At 43.3% G+C, this 23,002-nt stretch overlaps 2 protein-coding genes and 1 long non-coding RNA gene across 14 annotated transcripts; 2 read left to right on the top strand and 1 right to left on the bottom strand.

Moving 5' to 3' along the window:
* LOC117727786 lies at positions 1 to 22,715 on the bottom strand. 11 transcript variants are annotated; one of them, XM_034528269.1, is made up of 10 exons: positions 22,575 to 22,711; positions 22,223 to 22,303; positions 4,784 to 5,059; positions 4,633 to 4,692; positions 4,298 to 4,387; positions 4,194 to 4,222; positions 2,580 to 2,657; positions 1,971 to 2,048; positions 553 to 630; positions 1 to 367 (listed from the first exon to the last, which is right to left on the bottom strand). In XM_034528269.1, the coding sequence occupies exons 1-10, from the start codon at positions 22,633 to 22,635 to the stop codon at positions 254 to 256; spliced, it is 945 nt and encodes a 314-aa protein (XP_034384160.1). In that variant the 5' UTR covers positions 22,636 to 22,711; the 3' UTR covers positions 1 to 253. The 11 variants fall into 11 exon arrangements, with proteins under 11 accessions (XP_034384160.1, XP_034384155.1, XP_034384153.1 ...); XM_034528264.1 differs by lacking the exon at positions 22,223 to 22,303 and adding an exon at positions 5,181 to 5,513 and having other exon boundaries at positions 4,784 to 5,098; positions 22,575 to 22,709; XM_034528262.1 differs by lacking the exon at positions 22,223 to 22,303 and adding an exon at positions 5,181 to 5,516 and having other exon boundaries at positions 4,784 to 5,098; positions 22,575 to 22,709.
* On the top strand, positions 7,630 to 8,839 carry LOC117727836. The gene is made up of 3 exons (XR_004609062.1): positions 7,630 to 7,873; positions 7,951 to 7,979; positions 8,213 to 8,839. It is a non-coding gene; the product is annotated as an uncharacterized LOC117727836 (long non-coding RNA).
* Positions 9,361 to 13,651, top strand: LOC117727816. Of its 2 annotated transcripts, none has more exons than XM_034528327.1 (7): positions 9,361 to 9,463; positions 9,738 to 9,815; positions 10,187 to 10,462; positions 10,546 to 10,596; positions 12,599 to 12,685; positions 12,763 to 12,791; positions 13,025 to 13,651. In XM_034528327.1, the coding sequence occupies exons 1-7, from the start codon at positions 9,403 to 9,405 to the stop codon at positions 13,088 to 13,090; spliced, it is 648 nt and encodes a 215-aa protein (XP_034384218.1). In that variant the 5' UTR covers positions 9,361 to 9,402; the 3' UTR covers positions 13,091 to 13,651. The 2 variants fall into 2 exon arrangements, with proteins under 2 accessions (XP_034384218.1, XP_034384217.1); XM_034528326.1 differs by having other exon boundaries at positions 9,363 to 9,463; positions 9,735 to 9,815.
* Positions 22,716 to 23,002: the final 287 nt, after the last annotated feature.

Consider the following 23,002-nt stretch of genomic DNA (forward strand, 5'->3'; position numbering starts at 1 on the left):
AATGTTGTGCCCAGTTATAATTTAAGCAAGCACCCCGCATACATGTTACATTACATTACATACATGTTACATACATGTTACATTACATTACATACATGTTACATTACATACATGTTACATGTTACATTACATTACATGTTGAGATAGCACCAGCGAGACTTCACCTCCGTCTGAAAAAGAAGCTGTTTAAGATAATCCAATCTGAAAGTGATCCTAAAGAAACCATCAACAGACATGAGTGTGGTTTGTTTGGTTAGGTGTTGGTGATGGTAGCGGAGAGGCTGCTGGGAATAGTGGAGGAAACGTTCACGGACGCGTAGGTCACCGCATCTTCATCTTCATCATCACCACCATGTTTCCTCCGACCCTATAAGGAAACGGCACAAGCGAAGCAGCATCAATGGTATCGCACAGTGAAACACAACATGTAAAACATCACAAAGAATCATCATCATCACACTTTACAGCATATTGGAACGCACAAAGCAACACAACGCACAAAGTAACACAGTGCAACACAACGTGTGCATCGTCACCAATCAGATGTCTCACCTGGGCTCCACTCTTGGTCTTCTTGGTCTTCTTGGTGTAGTTGACGGAGGCGTAGGAAACACCTTCTTCAGGATCCGCCTGCATAGAGAAGACATTCATCTACGTAACATTTAAAACTTCCAGACTAGATTACTGCAACTCCTTATTATCAGGCTGCTCTAATAAGTCTCTTAAATCCCTCCAGTTGATCCAGAACGCTGCAGCTCGTGTACTCACAAAAACTAAGAAAAGAGATCACATTACTCCTGTATTAGCTGCTCTGCACTGGCTCCCTGTAAAATCAAGAATCACTTTTAAAATTCTCCTCCTCACCTACAAAGCCTTGATTGGTGATGCACCATCATATCTTAAGGAGCTTGTAGTACCATATTGCCCCACTAGAGAGCTGATCACTAAATGCGGGGCTACTTGTGGTTCCTAGAGTCCTAAAAAGTAGGATTGGAGCCAGAGCCTTCAGTTATCAAGCTCCTCTTTTATGAAACCAGCTTCCACTTTCAGTCCTGGAGGCAGACACAGTCACCTCATTCAAGAATAGACTTAAGACTTTCCTGTTTGATAGTGCTTATAGTTAGGGCTGAATCAGGTTTGCCCTGGTCCAGCCCCTTGATATGCTGCTATAGGCTTATAGGCTGCTGGGGGATGTTTTAGGATACACTGAGCACCTATCTCCTCTTCTCTCTCTCCTTATGGATGAATTTACATCTCTCCATTGCACCTTATTAACTCTGCTTCCTCCCCGGAGTCTTTGTGACTTCTCGTCTCAGAGGGTCCATTGGACCTGGCAGTGCCTGAAGCTGGTCCTGGATCCTGACCCCTTGCCCCTGCTTCCTGCATCCAGCCCCTGGCCTGGACCTGTCTCATTCCCAATGGCCCTGCCTCCTTCTCTGTGCCTCCTGTCTCAAAGGCCTGGCCTCTTTTGCAAGGCCTCCTGCCTCTGTGGTCCTGCTGATGTCCCTCCTCTTCCTCCTTCTGTTTCATGGATTGTGGAGGTCTGGATTGTGGTCCATGCCTACTACTCATTATTCATACATTGTCATATTCATGTAATGTGTTTATGTAACTTTGTAACTCTGTTCATTCTGTACACATGACATCTATTGCATCTGTCCATCCGGGGAGAGGGATCCTCCTCTGTTGCTCTCCTGAAGGTTTCTTCCCTTTTTTCACCTGTCAAAGGTTATTTTTGGGGAGTTGTTCCTGATCCGATGTGAGGTCAAAGGTCAGGGATGTTGTATGTGTACAGATTGTAAAGCCCTCTGAGGATAATTTGTAATTTGTGATATTGGGCTATAGAAAATAAACTGAATTGAATCATTCTCATCACACTTTACAGCATATTGGAACACACAAAACACCACAACGCACAAAGTAACACAGTGCAACACAACGTGTGCATCGTAACCAATCAGACGGCTCACCTGAGCTCCACTCTTGGTCTTCTTGGTCTTCTTGGTGTAGTTGACGGAGGCGTAGGAAACACCTTCTTCAGGATCTGCCTGCATAGAGAAGACATTCATCTACGTAACATTTCAAAAATCAGGCACATCTTGTCTCAAAAAGATGCAGAAAAGCTGGTTCACGCGTTTGTTACTTCCAGACTAGATTACTGCAACTCCTTATTATCAGGCTGCTCTAATAAGTCTCTTAAATCCCTCCAGTTGATCCAGAATGCTGCAGCTCGTGTACTCACAAAAACTAAGAAAAGAGATCACATTACTCCTGTATTAGCTGCTCTGCACTGGCTCCCTGTAAAATCAAGAATCACATTTAAAATTCTCCTCCTCACCTACAAAGCCTTGATTGGTGATGCACCATCATATCTTAAGGAGCTTGTAGTACCATATTGCCCCACTAGAGAGCTGATCACTAAATGCGGGGCTACTCAGGGCTGTACAAAACAAACTGAACTTATTTGAATTGAATCATCTTCATCTTCATCATCATCATTCTCATCACACTTTACAGCATATTGGAACACACATAACAACACAACGCACAAAGTAACACAGTGCAACACAACGGCTCACCTGGGCTCCATTGTTGGTCTTCTTGGTCTTCTTGGCGAAGCTGACGGAGGCGTAGGAAACACCTTCTTCAGGATCCGCCTGCACGGAGAAGACATCATCATCATCATCATCATCATCGTCATTTATCATCATCATCATCATTTATCATCATCCTCATGGCTGCTCACAGACATGAACTCAAGAAAACAGGAAATAGACGTTTTCTTCACTGTTAACTTCCGTTCTTTCTCCTCTGCTGAAGTCCAGTTGCATCATCTAACTTCCCTTTTTATCTTTAATGCACATTCTCACTCTCCAGACTGTGCAGACGGCCAGACACAGTTAATACTTCAGAGGACAAACACACATTTCCAACATGTTCTAACCTCCACAGTAACAACCTTCTTGACCCTCACCAGTCTGGATTCAAGGCCGGCCACTCAACAGAGACTGCCCTCCTAGCAGCTTCACACTGCTAGAGCATCCTCTCTCCTCTGTCCTTATCCTTCACACTAGAGCATCCTCTCTCCTCTGTCCTTATCCTTCAGCATCCTCTCTCCTCTGTCCTTATCCTTCAGCATCCTTTCTCCTCTGCCCTTATCCTTCACACTAGAGCATCCTCTCTCTCCTCTGTCCTTATCCTTCTAGACCTTTCCGCTGCCTTTGACACAGTGAACCACCAGATCCTCATGTCCTCCCTCCAGTACCTGGGTATCTCAGGCACCGCACTCTCACTCTTCTCATCCTACCTCACCGACCGCTCTTACCGGGTAACCTGGAGAGGATCTGTGTCTTAGCCTTGTCCTCTGACTACTTTGGTCCCTCAGGGCTCAGTCCTTGGTCCTCTCCTCTTCTCTCTGTACACTAATTCTCTCGGCTCGGTCATCCACTCGCATGGCTTCTCCTACCATCGCTACGCTGATGACACCCAACTGATCCTCTCGTTTCCCCAATCTGAAACACAGGTCAGGAATCTCTGCCTGTCTGACTGACATCTCTCAGTGGATGTCTGACTGACATCTCTCAGTGGATGTCTGACTGACATCTCTCAGCGGATGTCCACACACCACCTGAAAATCAACCCTGACAAGACTGAACTACTTTTCCTTCCGGGGAAAGGCTCTCCCACCACTGACATCAGGACAGCAGAAAGTCTCTACATCGTCAGCCGGAAACTAAAAACACATATTTTTCTGCTATACCTTGAATAAAAACAGATTAGCACTTCAGTGGCACTTACTTATGGTATTATTTATGGTATTACTTATGGTATTTTTGTAGTTTGGCTTTCTTGAAGAAATGTTACTTTCTTGATTCTTGTTGTTCTGAGTTCGTGGTTTAATGCACTTATTGTAAGTCACTTTGGATAAAAGCGTCAGCTGAATGACATGTAATGTAATGTAATCCCATTTCGTCACACGCTGACCCTTGGCAACCCTTTGTAATGCTCTTAGTAGGTCAGCGCTCGATTGCAATACCAGTTTAGTTAATTCACACAGGGATTCAAAACAAACCAGACCTGTGCAACGAATGCAGTGCATCTGAGCAGCTTTCACCTCTATAGTTTCAGTCCGGTTCATCTGTTCTCAGCTATAGAATCAAAATGTTTAATGAAAAACTGCTTTTTATACTTACAACAGTGCCGTCCGTCCGTTTTGTGTTCCCTGAAAAAGGAAAAAGGTGTTTGATTAAAGAAAATACATTGTTTGTAAAATGTGTAGTTTATTAAAGTTTCTCACCATTAGTTCTCTTCCATTTGATGACAGCCACGATGATTATGATTATTAAGAGTGCTACTAAAACCACAGCCCCAATGACGTACCGCCAAACTGCAAAATATAACAAAGATTTGTGTTAAGCATTTTGTCTGCAGCTTTCTGTTAAAAGAAAATCAGATCTGACTAAATTAATTAATTTGACCGGTTTAATGGAATGAAACAGTTACTTTTAGTGCAAAAACAACATCCAATGTGGTGGAAAGCTCCAGAAAAACATATAAAGAAATAACAAGTTGAGTCACGTCTTTGTAGTTCTGGTGAATCTTCACTGATTACAGAAGTTGTCGTGGTTTTACCTGATTTTAAGTTGTCTTCATTTGTTGATGTTGCTGTTGGTGTTGTTGTTGTTGTTGTGTCTTCACCCGAACAGATGAACACAACTCAACGAACTAAATAACTTCCAATACATGAAAAAAAGTGAATATGAATACCTTTAAATATTCTCACCTGTTTCACCACCTGAGGGAGAATTTCTGAAAGGAAACTTCTGCACTTTGTCTCCAAAGGTCACTTCACAGATCAATGAATTAAACCTCGATGTGTTAAAGAAATGAAAAGTCATAAACGTCAGAGAGGCGGAGCAGGAAGACTGTGATGTCATCAAGTCTTTGTGGTCTTTGTCCACATCTTGACCCTCAATCAGCCACTTCACTGTGTGTACACATAAATATGTAGAAACAGAGCAGATCACCGTCACCTCCTCAGTGTCCTTGTGTTCAGTCACTGGTGAAGATGGAGACATAGTGAGAGAAAGAAGAGGAACTTCATCACCATCATCATTATTATTATAATGTTTCAGTATATTGTTCTGACAGTTTGAAAACATGATGATGTAAATACTCACTGGTCACAACAGACAGAATAACCACAGCATTTTGACCTTCTTGTTGTCCTGATCTGAACTGTTTGCAGGTATATTTACCAATATCTTCATCTGTGACCTTCTTTATAACCAGAGAACAATTCTCTGAAACACTCAGTCTGTCTGATTTATCTTTGGCTTCATCATCAATCTGCCCTTCTCTAAACAGATATACTGTTAGTGGACTCCTTAAATCATCTAAGAGCCAATCAGTAGAGTCACAGTTCCTTTGATCATCTGTTCCAGTGTCACAAGGCAAAGTGACTTCATCTCCATCTCTGACAGTGAAGTAGGGATAACGTTGTCCTGTTGCTGCTGCTGAGAAGATGAGAGAGAAATTAAAAGAATAAAGAGAAATAAAACATGAGTATTAATGTCAGAGTGAAGATCATTTTAGACACAACAACAGTGTGAGAATGTTCCTCATCGTTGGTTTCTAAGAGTTCATTAAAGTCACTATTCACCTCGATGTGAAACAAACAGACTACTTCTTTAAATGAAGGTTAGGTCATACAGCCACATTAATGATATTAATAAATAAGCTTCTTTAATGTCTCTGTAGTCATATACACATCATATGTCTCCTTACCTGTAAACTGAAGCACCAGAATCAGACACAAAGAGGCTTTAATCCATCTGAATTCAGTCATCGTTCCTCTCCGTCTCTCGTCTCTCTTCTTCTACTCGACTCTGAACTTGTTCTGTCTTCAAGACGAATGATGAATCTACTTCCTCTAATTAGTGACGTGTCACTTCCTCCTCCCTCTGTCCTCTCATACGTCACTTGTTGATTATTTTTATGCACTTATGGCCGACATGAGCAGGAGTGAAGTTCACACTGACATCAAGTATCTGGAATCAACACCAGAGACAATTGAACCCTTTTGGGTTCAAACTGTTTCCTCTCATTCAGTTCTGTTGAACTCGACTCTTATGACTCAAAGTCATACGTTTCTATATTCAATGATCTAATGTGAAGCAGCAACAAACACTGTGTTAAGACTCACGTTGACGTACAAGCACACCAACAAGGGCCTCATGTTCAGTCCCACGGTCAGAAAGAAGAAGACTGAGGAAGTCGAGGGTGTGAAGATTGTTGCTTCAGATAAATGTTTGCAGCAAAAGCAACTTGTTTTCTTCAGATGGAGTTGATCAGAGAACAGACAGGATTCATGGTGATGATTGACAGCATGGACACACAGGTGAAGAGTCAACGTCGTGGACCACCACAGGTTCACTCTGGATGTCCGTGGTGCAGTACGGTGATACTGGAGCAGCTGAAAGCACACGGATAAGATGACGTGTCACTGGTCTGAGACCTGTTGGTTCCTCGTTGTGTCTTTGCTGCTTTTCTGAGAACTGAAGGAGAAGTGTTTTGGTGAGAATGTGGGCGACAACAGCAGCAGAGCTCTGGAGATCTGACCCCCTTTAGGACCAGAGAATCACCATGTAGTGGATTTTATACATACTATAGAGGCTCCTTCGGGGAGCGGAAATATGAGGACTGTAGGTACGCCTCTGGGTAACGGGATTCAGGGGGCTGTAGTGGTGCCTCCGGGTAACGGGAATCAGGGGGCTGTAGTGGTGCCTCTGGGTAACGGGATTCAGGGGGCTGTAGTGGAGCCTCTGGGTAACGGGAATCAGGGGGCTGTAGTGGAGCCTCTGGGTAACGGGAATCAGGGGGCTGTAGTGGCGCCTCCGGGTAACGGGAATCAGGGGGCTGTAGTGGTGCCTCTGGGTAACGGGATTCAGGGGGCTGTAGTGGCGCCTCTGGGTAACGGGAATCAGGGGGCTGTAGTGGAGCCTCTGGGTAACGGGAATCAGGGGGCTGTAGTGGAGCCTCTGGGTAACGGGATTCAGGGGGCTGTAGTGGAGCCTCTGGGTAACGGGAATCAGGGGGCTGTAGTGGCGCCTCCGGGTAACGGGAATCAGGGGGCTGTAGTGGAGCCTCTGGGTAACGGGATTCAGGGGGCTGTAGTGGAGCCAATGTTCCTATATCATCAAAGGGGGTCTTGACAGAAAAAGTTTGGGAACCACTGTCTTTATCTATAATCTATTTTCCTGTCTTTTTGACCAAATATATTTTATTTTTTGACATTTATTGTTACATTTCAGGTTTAATCTTGTTGGATTTTTTAAGGAAATAAAAGAAAAAAAGTTAGTTGTTCGATTAACTCTCTAGAAAAATGCTAAAAATAGAAAGTTATCGATAAATAAATATTCATTATTAATTCATCCATCCATTTCCAATACCGCTTATCCTCATTAGGGTCGCGGGGGCGCTGGAGCCTATCCCAGCTGACATAGGGCGAAGGCAGGGGACACCCTGGACAGGCCTCCAGTCCATCGAGATTATTAATTCATTGATGTATTAATTAATAATGTATTAATAATACATGTTGTTCTCTTTAATCAAAGACATTGACTCCTTGAATTAAAACAGTTTTTCAGGGAAAACAAATACAACTTTGAATATTCATGCTGAAGTAAATATTTCAGAATATTCATGTGATTAAATGTGAATAAAGTTTGTTTTAGGTCTAAAGGCTGTATTTAAATATGTATTACGTTTTTCTTTCTCGTTCCAGGCTGGTGGAGGTTCATCTATGTGCCGGTTGGATTAGCAGCTCTCATAATAATAGTTGTGGCCGTCAACATTTGGGCAAGAATTAAAGGTGAAGAACATCCACATATTAATGCTCATAAAAGAGGATTTTAACTGAAACTAAAGTCGACTCTTTTGTCTCTTCAGAGAAGAAAACTCCGAGGGATGAAATTGCTGTGAGTTTTTTAACAACCTAATAATGAAATGTTATTTTTACAGTTGTCACTCTTCATTACATTCTTATCTTCAGTATTTTCTCACTGAATTATTCGTGGCTTCAAAGGTTCTTTACGGCCTAAAGAGTATTCTTACTGTTACTCTGGATAAAGTGCAGAATGAAATCTACTTCCAGAGCAAACTGGAGGAGTGGGATCAGAAAGTGATGGTTTGATTGTGTTGTTTCTCACAGGTGCGTTATGATGAAGAAGATGAAACGGTGAACTATGAAAACAGCCGACCTCCTGATGGAGTTTGACCAACACGTCAAAACGTATTTCAACAGGCGGAAATCATCTGAAATCGAGGTCCGTCTGAATATGTTCCACAGGGGGGATGAAGCCTTCATGAGAACCACTAAGAAATGTGTTGGTGTTCATTTCTGTGAATATCTTTCAGATGATAATCAGTGCTTGTTGTGAAAAGAGTTTTATTAATCTGTTTCAGTCCGGTGTCTTTTCCTGCATGAGTTGTGAACTTGTTTCTGACCTGTTCAGAACACAGCAGCTGGATTTTAACTTCATTTAACAGAAATGAACATTTAACTCTTAACTTGCTTAATTTGTCTTCCAGCTGAACATTTCACAGCTGATCTTAACATTTACTGTTTTATTTGTAAAGCTACAGCAGCTTGAGCTCAGCTTCATGTCTCTGTGAGCAGAATAACTCATTTTAATCCACTTTCATTCAGCATTTACATATTTATGAGGATGTGTCTGTGTTTCAATGGGTGTTCAGCCTCAATGGAGTCAGTTACTGTCTTCTCTCTTTATTATATCTGATAACAATATAACCTGCAAATAAAGAAAGTTGTATTCTTCACTGTGTTTGGTGATTCCTCCATGTAGTAACAGTGTCTTAATGCTAATTGAATGTCCCGACTCTACTAGTATACAACCTTCCTCCTCTGGTCCACTTCTAGTAGTGCAGCCTCCCTCTGTTTGGTTGAACAGCTGTGTTCTCACTGAGCACTCACATGTGTGTGAATACAGAGACAGATGCACCCAAAGGGACCTGACAAGGTACAGAAATATTATATTAACACCTTAAAAAAGGCACCAACAGCTTCATGCGAGTCAAAGTAAAGCATTCAATATGCTACTGAAGTAAAAGTACTCCTTAAAACTGATGGATCAAAGCATCAGAAGCGTCTCATTGTGGAGCTTCTTTAATACTTTATTCACAGTGTTTCTCAAACTAGGGGGCCGGCCCCTCTAGAGAGACACAAGATTAATCTGAAGATTAATATAATTCACACGGTCGAATCAAGAAACAAGAGTTCAGATACGTGCGTGTGTTTTACAGTTTTAACTCCATTCCCCTTTCGTTGCTTTTGACTCTTCAGTAGAGTAGAAGAAGAGAGACGAGAGACGGAGAGGAACGATGGCTGAATTCAGATGGATTAAAGCCTCTTTGTGTCTGATTCTGGTGCTTCAGTTTACAGGTAAGGAGACATATGATGTGTATATGACTACAGAGACATTAAAGAAGTTTATTTATTAATATCATTAATGTGACTGTATGACCTAACCTTCATTTAAAGAAGTAGTCTGTTTGTTTCCCATCGAGGTGAATAGTGACTTTAATGAACTCTTAGAAACCAACGATGAGGAACATTCTCACACTGTTGTTGTGTCTAAAATGATCTTCACTCTGACATTAATACTCATGTTTTATTTCTCTTTATTCTTTTAATTTCTCTCTCATCTTCTCAGCAGCAGCAACAGGACAACGTTATCTCTCCTTCACTGTCAGAGATGGAGATGAAGTCACTTTGCCTTGTGACACTGGAACAGATGATCATAAGAACTGTGACTACTGATTGGCTCTTAGATAATTTAAGGAGTCCAGTACCATTTCTGTTTAAAAAAGGGCAGATTGATGATGAAGCCAAAGATAAATCAGACAGACTGAGTGTTTCAGAGAATTGTTCTCTGGTTATAAAGAAGGTCACAGATGAAGATGTTGGTCTTTATACCTGCAAACAGTTCAGATCAGGACAACAAGAAGGTCGAAATGCTGAGGTTATTCTGTCTGTTGTGACCAGTGAGTATTTACATCATCATGTTTTCAAACTGTCAGAACAATATACTGAAACATTATAATAATAATGATGATGGTGATGAAGTTCCTCTTCTTTCTCTCACTATGTCTCCATCTTCACCAGTGACTGAACACAAGGACACTGAGGAGGTGACGGTGAACTGCTCTGTTTCTACATATTTATGTGTACACACAGTGAAGTGGCTGATTGAGGGTCAAGATGTGGACAAAGACCACAAAGACTTGATGACATCACAGTCTTACTGCTCCGCCTCTCTGACGTTTATGACTTTTCATTTCTTTAACACATCGAGGTTTAATTCATTGATCTGTGAAGTGACCTTTGGAGACAAAGTGCAGAAGTTTCCTTTCAGAAATTCTCCCTCAGGTGATAAAACAGGTGAGAATATATTGAAGTTATTCATATTCACTTTTCATGGATTGGAAGTTTTTTATTTTTTTGAGTTGTGTTCATCTGTTCAGGTGAAGACACAACAACAACAACAACAACAACTGAAGATGACACTACTTCAGGTAAAACCACGACAACTTCTGCAATCAGTGAAGATTCACCAGAACTACAAAGTACCGACTCATCATTTCATGTCTTTATCCAGTGGTTCCCAAAGTGAGGTCGCGACCCCTAGGGGGGGGCGCGGTGGTACTACAGGGGGGTCGCGGCTTCATCACCAACCGCTGTAGTGGCACCTCCGGGTAACGGGAATCAGGGGGCTGTAGTGGAGCCTCCGGGTAACGGGAATCAGGGGGCTGTAGGCACGCCTCCGGGTAACGGGAATCAGGGGGCTGTAGTGGAGCCTCTGGGTAACGGGAATCAGGGGGCTGTAGTGGCGCCTCCGGGTAACGGGAATCAGGGGGCTGTAGGCACGCCTCCGGGTAACGGGAATCAGGGGGCTGTAGTGGAGCCTCCGGGTAACGGGAATCAGGGGGCTGTAGGGGTGCCTCCGGGTAACGGGAATCAGGGGGCTGTAGTGGAGCCTCCGGGTAACGGGAATCAGGGGGCTGTAGGCACGCCTCCGGGTAACGGGAATCAGGGGGCTGTAGTGGAGCCTCCGGGTAACGGGAATCAGGGGGCTGTAGGCACGCCTCCGGGTAACGGGAATCAGGGGGCTGTAGTGGAGCCTCTGGGTAACGGGAATCAGGGGGCTGTAGTGGAGCCTCCGGGTAACGGGAATCAGGGGGCTGTAGTGGCGCCTCCGGGTAACGGGAATCAGGGGGCTGTAGTGGAGCCTCCGGGTAACGGGAATCAGGGGGCTGTAGTGGAGCCTCCGGGTAACGGGAATCAGGGGGCTGTAGTGGAGCCTCTGGGTAACGGGAATCAGGGGGCTGTAGTGGAGCCTCTGGGTAACGGGAATCAGGGGGCTGTAGTGGAGCCTCTGGGTAACGGGAATCAGGGGGCTGTAGTGGCGCCTCCGGGTAACGGGAATCAGGGGGCTGTAGTGGCGCCTCCGGGTAACGGGAATCAGGGGGCTGTAGTGGAGCCTCTGGGTAACGGGAATCAGGGGGCTGTAGTGGTGCCTCCGGGTAACGGGAATCAGGGGGTAGTAGTGGCGCCTCCGGGTAACGGGAATCAGGGGGCTGTAGTGGCGCCTCTGGGTAACGGGAATCAGGGGGCTGTAGTGGCGCCTCCGGGTAACGGGAATCAGGGGGCTGTAGTGGTGCCTCTGGGTAACGGGATTCAGGGGGCTGTAGTGGAGCCTCTGGGTAACGGGAATCAGGGGGCTGTAGTGGCGCCTCCGGGTAACGGGAATCAGGGGGCTGTAGTGGAGCCTCTGGGTAACGGGATTCAGGGGGCTGTAGTGGAGCCTCTGGGTAACGGGAATCAGGGGGCTGTAGTGGAGCCTCTGGGTAACGGGATTCAGGGGGCTGTAGTGGAGCCTCTGGGTAACGGGAATCAGGGGGCTGTAGTGGAGCCAATGTTCCTATATCATCAAAGGGGGTCTTGACAGAAAAAGTTTGGGAACCACTGTCTTTATCTATAATCTATTTTCCTGTCTTTTTGACCAAATATATTTTATTTTTTGACATTTATTGTTACATTTCAGGTTTAATCTTGTTGGATTTTTTAAGGAAATAAAAGAAAAAAAGTTAGTTGTTCGATTAACTCTCTAGAAAAATGCTAAAAATAGAAAGTTATCGATAAATAAATATTCATTATTAATTCATCCATCCATTTCCAATACCGCTTATCCTCATTAGGGTCGCGGGGGCGCTGGAGCCTATCCCAGCTGACATAGGGCGAAGGCAGGGGACACCCTGGACAGGCCTCCAGTCCATCGAGATTATTAATTCATTGATGTATTAATTAATAATGTATTAATAATACATGTTGTTCTCTTTAATCAAAGACATTGACTCCTTGAATTAAAACAGTTTTTCAGGGAAAACAAATACAACTTTGAATATTCATGCTGAAGTAAATATTTCAGAATATTCATGTGATTAAATGTGAATAAAGTTTGTTTTAGGTCTAAAGGCTGTATTTAAATATGTATTACGTTTTTCTTTCTCGTTCCAGGCTGGTGGAGGTTCATCTATGTGCCGGTTGGATTAGCAGCTCTCATAATAATAGTTGTGGCCGTCAACATTTGGGCAAGAATTAAAGGTGAAGAACATCCACATATTAATGCTCATAAAAGAGGATTTTAACTGAAACTAAAGTCGACTCTTTTGTCTCTTCAGAGAAGAAAACTCCGAGGGATGAAATTGCTGTGAGTTTTTTAACAACCTAATAATGAAATGTTATTTTTACAGTTGTCACTCTTCATTACATTCTTATCTTCAGTATTTTCTCACTGAATTATTCGTGGCTTCAAAGGTTCTTTACGGCCTAAAGAGTATTCTTACTGTTACTCTGGATAAAGTGCAGAATGAAATCTACTTCCAGAGCAAACTGGAGGAGTGGGATCAGAAAGTGATGGTTTGATTGTGTTGTTTCTCACAGGTGCGTCATGATGAAGAAGATGAAACGGTGAACTATGAAAACAGCCGACCTCCTGATGGAGTTTGACCAACACGTCAAAACGTATTTCAACAGGCGGAAATCATCTGAAATCGAGGTCCGTCTGAATATGTTCCACAGGGGGGATGAAGCCTTCATGAGAACCACTAAGAAATGTGTTGGTGTTCATTTCTGTGAATATCTTTCAGATGATAATCAGTGCTTGTTGTGAAAAGAGTTTTATTAATCTGTTTCAGTCCGGTGTCTTTTCCTGCATGAGTTGTGAACTTGTTTCTGACCTGTTCAGAACACAGCAGCTGGATTTTAACTTCATTTAACAGAAATGAACATTTAACTCTTAACTTGCTTAATTTGTCTTCCAGCTGAACATTTCACAGCTGATCTTAACATTTACTGTTTTATTTGTAAAGCTACAGCAGCTTGAGCTCAGCTTCATGTCTCTGTGAGCAGAATAACTCATTTTAATCCACTTTCATTCAGCATTTACATATTTATGAGGATGTGTCTGTGTTTCAATGGGTGTTCAGCCTCAATGGAGTCAGTTACTGTCTTCTCTCTTTATTATATCTGATAACAATATAACCTGCAAATAAAGAAAGTTGTATTCTTCACTGTGTTTGGTGATTCCTCCATGTAGTAACAGTGTCTTAATGCTAATTGAATGTCCCGACTCTACTAGTATACAACCTTCCTCCTCTGGTCCACTTCTAGTAGTGCAGCCTCCCTCTGTTTGGTTGAACAGCTGTGTTCTCACTGAGCACTCACATGTGTGTGAATACAGAGACAGATGCACCCAAAGGGACCTGACAAGGTACAGAAATATTATATTAACACCTTAAAAAAGGCACCAACAGCTTCATGCGAGTAAAAGTAAAGCATTCAATATGCTACTGAAGTAAAAGTACTCCTTAAAACTGATGGATCAAAGCATCAGAAGCGTCTCATTGTGGAGCTTCTTTAATACTTTATTCACAGTGTTTCTCAAACTAGGGGGCCGGCCCCTCCAGAGAGACACAAGATTAATCTGAAGATTAATATAATTCACACGGTCGAATCAAGAAACAAGAGTTCAGATACGTGCGTGTGTTTTACAGTTTTAACTCCATTCCCCTTTCGTTGCTTTTGACTCTTCAGTAGAGTAGAAGAAGAGAGACGAGAGACGGAGAGGAACGATGGCTGAATTCAGATGGATTAAAGCCTCTTTGTGTCTGATTCTGGTGCTTCAGTTTACAGGTAAGGAGACATATGATGTGTATATGACTACAGAGACATTAAAGAAGTTTATTTATTAATATCATTAATGTGACTGTATGACCTAACCTTCATTTAAAGAAGTAGTCTGTTTGTTTCCCATCGAGGTGAATAGTGACTTTAATGAACTCTTAGAAACCAACGATGAGGAACATTCTCACACTGTTGTTGTGTCTAAAATGATCTTCACTCTGACATTAATACTCATGTTTTATTTCTCTTTATTCTTTTAATTTCTCTCTCATCTTCTCAGCAGCAGCAACAGGACAACGTTATCCCTACTTCACTGTCAGAGATGGAGATGAAGTCACTTTGCCTTGTGACACTGGAACAGATGATCATAAGAACTGTGACTACTGATTGGCTCTTAGATAATTTAAGGAGTCCAGTACCATTTCTGTTTAAAAAAGGGCAGATTGATGATGAAGCCAAAGATAAATCAGACAGACTGAGTGTTTCAGAGAATTGTTCTCTGGTTATAAAGAAGGTCACAGATGAAGATGTTGGTCTTTATACCTGCAAACAGTTCAGATCAGGACAACAAGAAGGTCAAAATGCTGTGGTTATTCTGTCTGTTGTGACCAGTGAGTATTTACATCATCATGTTTTCAATCTGTCAGAACAATATACTGAAACATTATAATAATAATGATGATGGTGATGAAGTTCCTCTTCTTTCTCTCACTATGTCTCCATCTTCACCAGTGACTGAACACAAGGACACTGAGGAGGTGACGGTGAACTGCTCTGTTTCTACATATTTATGTGCACACACAGTGAAGTGGCTGATTGAGGGTCAAGATGTGGACAAAGACCACAAAGACTTGATGACATCACAGTCTTCCTGCTCCGCCTCTCTGACGTTTATGACTTTTCATTTCTTTAACACATCGAAGTTTAATTCATTGATCTGTGAAGTGACCGTTGGAGACAAAGTGCAGAAGTTTCCTTTCAGAAATTCTCCCTCAGGTGATAAAACAGGTGAGAATATATTGAAGTTATTCATATTCACTTTTCATGGATTGGAAGTTTTTTATTTTTTTGAGTTGTGTTCATCTGTTCAGGTGAAGACACAACAACAACAACAACAACAACTGAAGATGACACTACTTCAGGTAAAACCACGACAACTTCTGCAATCAGTGAAGATTCACCAGAACTACAAAGTACCGACTCATCATTTCATGTCTTTATCCAGTGGTTCCCAAAGTGAGGTCGCGACCCCTAGGGGGGGGCGCGGTGGTACTACAGGGGGGTCGCGGCTTCATCACCAACCGCTGTAGTGGCACCTCCGGGTAACGGGAATCAGGGGGCTGTAGTGGAGCCTCCGGGTAACGGGAATCAGGGGGCTGTAGGCACGCCTCCGGGTAACGGGAATCAGGGGGCTGTAGTGGAGCCTCTGGGTAACGGGAATCAGGGGGCTGTAGTGGCGCCTCCGGGTAACGGGAATCAGGGGGCTGTAGGCACGCCTCCGGGTAACGGGAATCAGGGGGCTGTAGTGGAGCCTCCGGGTAACGGGAATCAGGGGGCTGTAGTGGTGCCTCCGGGTAACGGGAATCAGGGGGCTGTAGTGGAGCCTCCGGGTAACGGGAATCAGGGGGCTGTAGGCACGCCTCCGGGTAACGGGAATCAGGGGGCTGTAGTGGAGCCTCCGGGTAACGGGAATCAGGGGGCTGTAGGCACGCCTCCGGGTAACGGGAATCAGGGGGCTGTAGTGGAGCCTCTGGGTAACGGGAATCAGGGGGCTGTAGTGGAGCCTCCGGGTAACGGGAATCAGGGGGCTGTAGTGGCGCCTCCGGGTAACGGGAATCAGGGGGCTGTAGTGGAGCCTCCGGGTAACGGGAATCAGGGGGCTGTAGTGGAGCCTCCGGGTAACGGGAATCAGGGGGCTGTAGTGGAGCCTCTGGGTAACGGGAATCAGGGGGCTGTAGTGGAGCCTCTGGGTAACGGGAATCAGGGGGCTGTAGTGGAGCCTCTGGGTAACGGGAATCAGGGGGCTGTAGTGGCGCCTCCGTGTAACGGGAATCAGGGGGCTGTAGTGGAGCCTCTGGGTAACGGGAATCAGGGGGCTGTAGTGGCGCCTCCGGGTAACGGGAATCAGGGGGCTGTAGGCACGCCTCCGGGTAACGGGAATCAGGGGGCTGTAGTGGAGCCTCCGGGTAACGGGAATCAGGGGGCTGTAGTGGTGCCTCCGGGTAACGGGAATCAGGGGGCTGTAGTGGAGCCTCCGGGTAACGGGAATCAGGGGGCTGTAGGCACGCCTCCGGGTAACGGGAATCAGGGGGCTGTAGTGGAGCCTCCGGGTAACGGGAATCAGGGGGCTGTAGGCTCGCCTCCGGGTAACGGGAATCAGGGGGCTGTAGTGGAGCCTCTGGGTAACGGGAATCAGGGGGCTGTAGTGGAGCCTCCGGGTAACGGGAATCAGGGGGCTGTAGTGGCGCCTCCGGGTAACGGGAATCAGGGGGCTGTAGTGGAGCCTCCGGGTAACGGGAATCAGGGGGCTGTAGTGGAGCCTCCGGGTAACGGGAATCAGGGGGCTGTAGTGGAGCCTCTGGGTAACGGGAATCAGGGGGCTGTAGTGGAGCCTCTGGGTAACGGGAATCAGGGGGCTGTAGTGGAGCCTCTGGGTAACGGGAATCAGGGGGCTGTAGTGGCGCCTCCGGGTAACGGGAATCAGGGGGCTGTAGTGGAGCCTCTGGGTAACGGGAATCAGGGGGCTGTAGTGGTGCCTCTGGGTAACGGGAATCAGGGGGCTGTAGTGGTGCCTCTGGGTAACGGGAATCAGGGGGCTGTAGTGGTGCCTCTGGGTAACGGGAATCAGGGGGCTGTAGTGGTGCCTCCGGGTAACGGGAATCAGGGGGCTGTAGTGGAGCCTCCGGGTAACGGGAATCAGGGGGCTGTAGTGGAGCCTCTGGGTAACGGGAATCAGGGGGCTGTAGTGGTGCCTCTGGGTAACGGGAATCAGGGGGCTGTAGTGGAGCCTCTGGGTAACGGGAATCAGGGGGCTGTAGTGGCGCCTCCGGGTAACACAATGTCGTGTTTAATCTAGAAAAGATCCGGTTCATACGTCTGTCGAGCCCTTTCTAAAGGAGTGGTAACTCTTTGTCTCCTATTTTAATGAGTGTTCTCCCTTCTGATTTCATGCATCTACACGATATCATCAGCCTGTAGCAGCTCCCTGATTCATTCACCACTTAACTCCACGGCCAACTTACTTCACTTTCATCCATTTGATTTCTTATACATCTTCTGTTCAACACATTTCATTTGTTTATCTATATATTTGTTATGTTCCTTTTTTCTAATTCCTTATGTTTATGTGTATGTATAAATGGTGTGAATGTATATGTCTTCTATCTATTTAACGTATTGGTTTATATGGCAGGGACAGTGCATATTAATAAAACATCACTTTAAATGCATCAGTTAGAAAAGAGGCTTTGTCGTACTCCCTCGTCCCTGCACAGATGTTACAACGTCACCATAAAAAACAGAATATAAGATTTAAATACATAAAGGTATTCATCACATACCACTTATAAGCATGCAGAAACAATACTACAAGCATAGAGAATGTTAATATAAGTATAAATATAATTCAGGACACCCTTATACTACATTGTCCAGTTCTATTAAGACCTGCAACACAGAGGCTCATAAAACAACATATGCAAAGCAAAACAATGAGGGATACTTATGTGAATAGAAACATGGACTTAAATATAATTATGCTGCATTGTGAGACACTAAAAACATACAGAGCAGAAGCACAAAACATAAAAAGAAAGCAGATTATGTAAAATACATGAATCAAGAATAAAAGACATGCATGCAGGAAGATGAGGGTCGACTGGCAATCGCAAGACAGACAGACAGGTGGACGTATGTTTGTGTATTTTTCTTTCTTCACAGATTCATATTTAATTTAAAATATTGTTGTCGGACTGAAGAGTCAAAAGCAACGAAAGGGGAATGGAGTTAAAACTGTAAAACACACGCACGTATCTGAACTCTTGTTTCTTGATTCGACCGTGTGAATTATATTAATCTTCAGATTAATCTTGTGTCTCTCTGGAGGGGCCGGCCCCCTAGTTTGAGAAACACTGTGAATAAAGTATTAAAGAAGCTCCACAATGAGACGCTTCTGATGCTTTGATCCATCAGTTTTAAGGAGTACTTTTACTTCAGTAGCATATTGAATGCTTTACTTTTACTCGCATGAAGCTGTTGGTGCCTTTTTTAAGGTGTTAATATAATATTTCTGTACCTTGTCAGGTCCCTTTGGGTGCATCTGTCTCTGTATTCACACACATGTGAGTGCTCAGTGAGAACACAGCTGTTCAACCAAACAGAGGGAGGCTGCACTACTAGAAGTGGACCAGAGGAGGAAGGTTGTATACTAGTAGAGTCGGGACATTCAATTAGCATTAAGACACTGTTACTACATGGAGGAATCACCAAACACAGTGAAGAATACAACTTTCTTTATTTGCAGGTTATATTGTTATCAGATATAATAAAGAGAGAAGACAGTAACTGACTCCATTGAGGCTGAACACCCATTGAAACACAGACACATCCTCATAAATATGCAAATGCTGAATGAAAGTGGATTAAAATGAGTTATTCTGCACACAGAGACATGAAGCTGAGCTCAAGCTGCTGTAGCTTTACAAATAAAACAGTAAATGTTAAGATCAGCTGTGAAATGTTCAGCTGGAAGACAAATTAAGCAAGTTAAGAGTTAAATGTTCATTTCTGTTAAATGAAGTTAAAATCCAGCTGCTGTGTTCTGAACAGGTCAGAAACAAGTTCACAACTCATGCAGGAAAAGACACCGGACTGAAACAGATTAATAAAACTCTTTTCACAACAAGCACTGATTATCATCTGAAAGATATTCACAGAAATGAACACCAACACATTTCTTAGTGGTTCTCATGAAGGCTTCATCCCCCCTGTGGAACATATTCAGACGGACCTCGATTTCAGATGATTTCCGCCTGTTGAAATACGTTTTGACGTGTTGGTCAAACTCCATCAGGAGGTCGGCTGTTTTCATAGTTCACCGTTTCATCTTCTTCATCATGACGCACCTGTGAGAAACAACACAATCAAACCATCACTTTCTGATCCCACTCCTCCAGTTTGCTCTGGAAGTAGATTTCATTCTGCACTTTATCCAGAGTAACAGTAAGAATACTCTTTAGGCCGTAAAGAACCTTTGAAGCCACGAATAATTCAGTGAGAAAATACTGAAGATAAGAATGTAATGAAGAGTGACAACTGTAAAAATAACATTTCATTATTAGGTTGTTAAAAAACTCACAGCAATTTCATCCCTCGGAGTTTTCTTCTCTGAAGAGACAAAAGAGTCGACTTTAGTTTCAGTTAAAATCCTCTTTTATGAGCATTAATATGTGGATGTTCTTCACCTTTAATTCTTGCCCAAATGTTGACGGCCACAACTATTATTATGAGAGCTGCTAATCCAACCGGCACATAGATGAACCTCCACCAGCCTGGAACGAGAAAGAAAAACGTAATACATATTTAAATACAGCCTTTAGACCTAAAGCAAACTTTATTCACATTTAATCACATAAATACTCTGAAATGTTTTTATCAGCATGAATATTCAAAGTTGTATTTGTTTTCCCTGAAAAACTGTTTTAATTCAAGGAGTCAATGTCTTTGATTAAAGAGAACAACATGTATTATTAATACATTATTAATTAATACATCAATGAATTAATAATGAATATTTATTTATCGATAACTTTCTATTTTTAGCATTTTTCTAGAGAGTTAATCGAACAACTAACTTTTTTTCTTTTATTTCCTTAAAAAATCCAAAAAGATTAAACCTGAAATGTAACAATAAATGTCAAAAAATAAAATATATTTGGTCAAAAAGACAGGAAAATAGATTATAGATAAAGACAGTGGTTCCCAAACTTTTTCTGTCAAGACCCCCTTTGATGATATAGGAACATTGGACCCCCCGCAACCCGACCCCAAATTTTTCTTGGTTTTTAATGAATTGCATTATAATGCATGAACTGTATAAAATATTTTTATTTCTTATATATTCTTATTCTTAATTCTTATATACTATTAACAAACTGTCTTTACTGCTGTCCGTTGCCTCATCCATCTGCAGAGCAAAACGACCATCTTTCATCTTTTCAATAAGCTGCTCTTCCATGTCTGCAGAGAGGTCACCGATACGCCTTGAAATAGTGTTGTTTGACAATGGAATAGTTTTCAGTTTATTGGCAGTTGCTTCATCAATAACTGTTGAAACCATGTCAATGGCTGCAGGTAGTATTAACTCCTCCGCTATTGTGTGAGCCTTTTTGCATTGGGCAACTCTGTCGGCTACTTTGTAGGAAGCGAGTTGTCTTTAACGGGGACAGATGCAGCTTTTTCAAAGTGACTCTGCTGGGCATGACAGTTTTCCAATTGTTTTTGGAAAAACTCAAGGTGCTTGTTAATATGTTCGGGGTGGTGGGTTTTCAGGTGTCTTTTTAATTTAGTGGGCTTCGCGCTCTCTGCCGCCAGTATTTTAAGACACACAACCCACTGGGGTCTCTCATCCTGACCGACAACAGTGCTTGTGAAGCCCAGAGACAGATATGCCTCGCTATATTTCCTTGCCTTTACCTTAGTTTGAGGCGTTGTCGAGGTGGTCGCGTCGCCTGTTGCGGCTGTAACAGAAGTTCCATCGGATTTGCGCTTTAGACCAGTCACAAATCTGTCCATGTTTGTACATACTTCCTTCTCTTATCTTTATCTTTCTCTGTCGCTCCGTATCTTTGTCGCTCTGTGTCGCTGTGTGTCGCTCTCTCGCTCTCGCTGGTTTTGCCACAGTCGGTCTGTGACATGAGCCGCTCTGGTGGCGTGGTTGGAACACAGTGCATGTCACGTCGGTTATTTTATATTGTTTTACCGGTGTATGTGTGCGTCTGTGTGTGTGGGTTGGTGATGAAGCCGCGACCCCCCTGTAGTACCACCGCGCCCCCCCCTAGGGGTTGCGACCTCACTTTGGGAACCACTGGATAAAGACATGAAATGATGAGTCGGTACTTTGTAGTTCTGGTGAATCTTCACTGATTGCAGAAGTTGTCGTGGTTTTACCTGAAGTAGTGTCATCTTCAGTTGTTGTTGTTGTTGTTGTTGTTGGGTCTTCACCTGAACAGATGAACACAACTCAAAAAAATAAAAAACTTCCAATCCATGAAAAGTGAATATGAATAACTTCAATATATTCTCACCTGTTTTATCACCTGAGGGAGAATTTCTGAAAGGAAACTTCTGCACTTTGTCTCCAACGGTCACTTCACACATCAATGAATTAAACCTCAATGTGTTAAAGAAATGAAAAGTCATAAACGTCAGAGAGGCGGAGCAGGAAGACTGTGATGTCATCAAGTCTTTGTGGTCTTTGTCCACATCTTGACCCTCAATCAGCCACTTCACTGTGTGTACACATAAATATGTAGAAACAGAGCAGTTCACCGTCACCTCCTCAGTGTCCTTGTGTTCAGTCACTGGTGAAGATGGAGACATAGTGAGAGAAAGAAGAGGAACTTCATCACCATCATCATTATTATTATAATGTTTCAGTATATTGTTCTGACAGTTTGAAAACATGATGATGTAAATACTCACTGGTCACAACAGACAGAATAACCACAGCATTTTGACCTTCTTGTTGTCCTGATCTGAACTGTTTGCAGGTATATTTACCAATATCTTCATCTGTGACCTTCTTTATAACCAGAGAACAATTCTCTGAAACACTCAGTCTGTCTGATTTATCTTTGGCTTCATCATCAATCTGCCCTTCTTTAACCAGATATACTGCTACTGATATCCTAAAATCATCTAAGAGCCAATAAGTAGAGTCACAGTTCTTTTGATCATCTGTTCCAGTGTCACAAGGCAAAGTGACTTCATCTCCATCTCTGACAGTGAAGAAGAGTAAACGTTGTCCTGTTGCTGCTGCTGAGAAGATGAGAGAGAAATTAAAAGAATAAAGAGAAATAAAACATGAGTATTAATGTCAGAGTGAAGATCATTTTAGACACAACAACAGTGTGAGAATGTTCCTCATCGTTGGTTTCTAAGAGTTCATTAAAGTCACTATTCACCTCGATGTGAAACAAACAGACTACTTCTTTAAATGAAGGTTAGGTCATAAAGTCACGTTAATGATATTAATAAATAAACTTCTTTAATGTCTCTGTAGTCATATACACATCATATGTCTCCTTACCTGTAAACTGAAGCACCAGAATCAGACACAAAGAGGCTTTAATCCATCTGAATTCAGCCATCGTTCCTCTCCGTCTCTCGTCTCTCTTCTTCTACTCGTCTCTGAACTTGTTCTGTCTTCAAGACGAATGTTGAATCTACTTCCTCTAATTAGTGACGTGTCACTTCCTCCTCCCTCTGTCCTCTCATACGTCACTTGTTGATTATTTTTATGCACTTATGGCCGACATGAGCAGGAGTGAAGTTCACACTGACATCAAGTATCTGGAATCAATAAAGAGTCAACGTCGTGGACCACCACAGGTTCACTCTGGATGTCCGTGGTGCAGTACGGTGATACTGGAGCAGCTGAAAGCACACGGATAAGATGATGTGTCACTGGTCTGAGACCTGTTGGTTCCTCGTTGTGTCTTTGCAGCTTTTCTGAGA

Source organism: Cyclopterus lumpus, chromosome 24 (genome assembly GCF_009769545.1).
Source record: "Cyclopterus lumpus isolate fCycLum1 chromosome 24, fCycLum1.pri, whole genome shotgun sequence".
Taxonomy (NCBI): domain Eukaryota; kingdom Metazoa; phylum Chordata; class Actinopteri; order Perciformes; family Cyclopteridae; genus Cyclopterus; species Cyclopterus lumpus.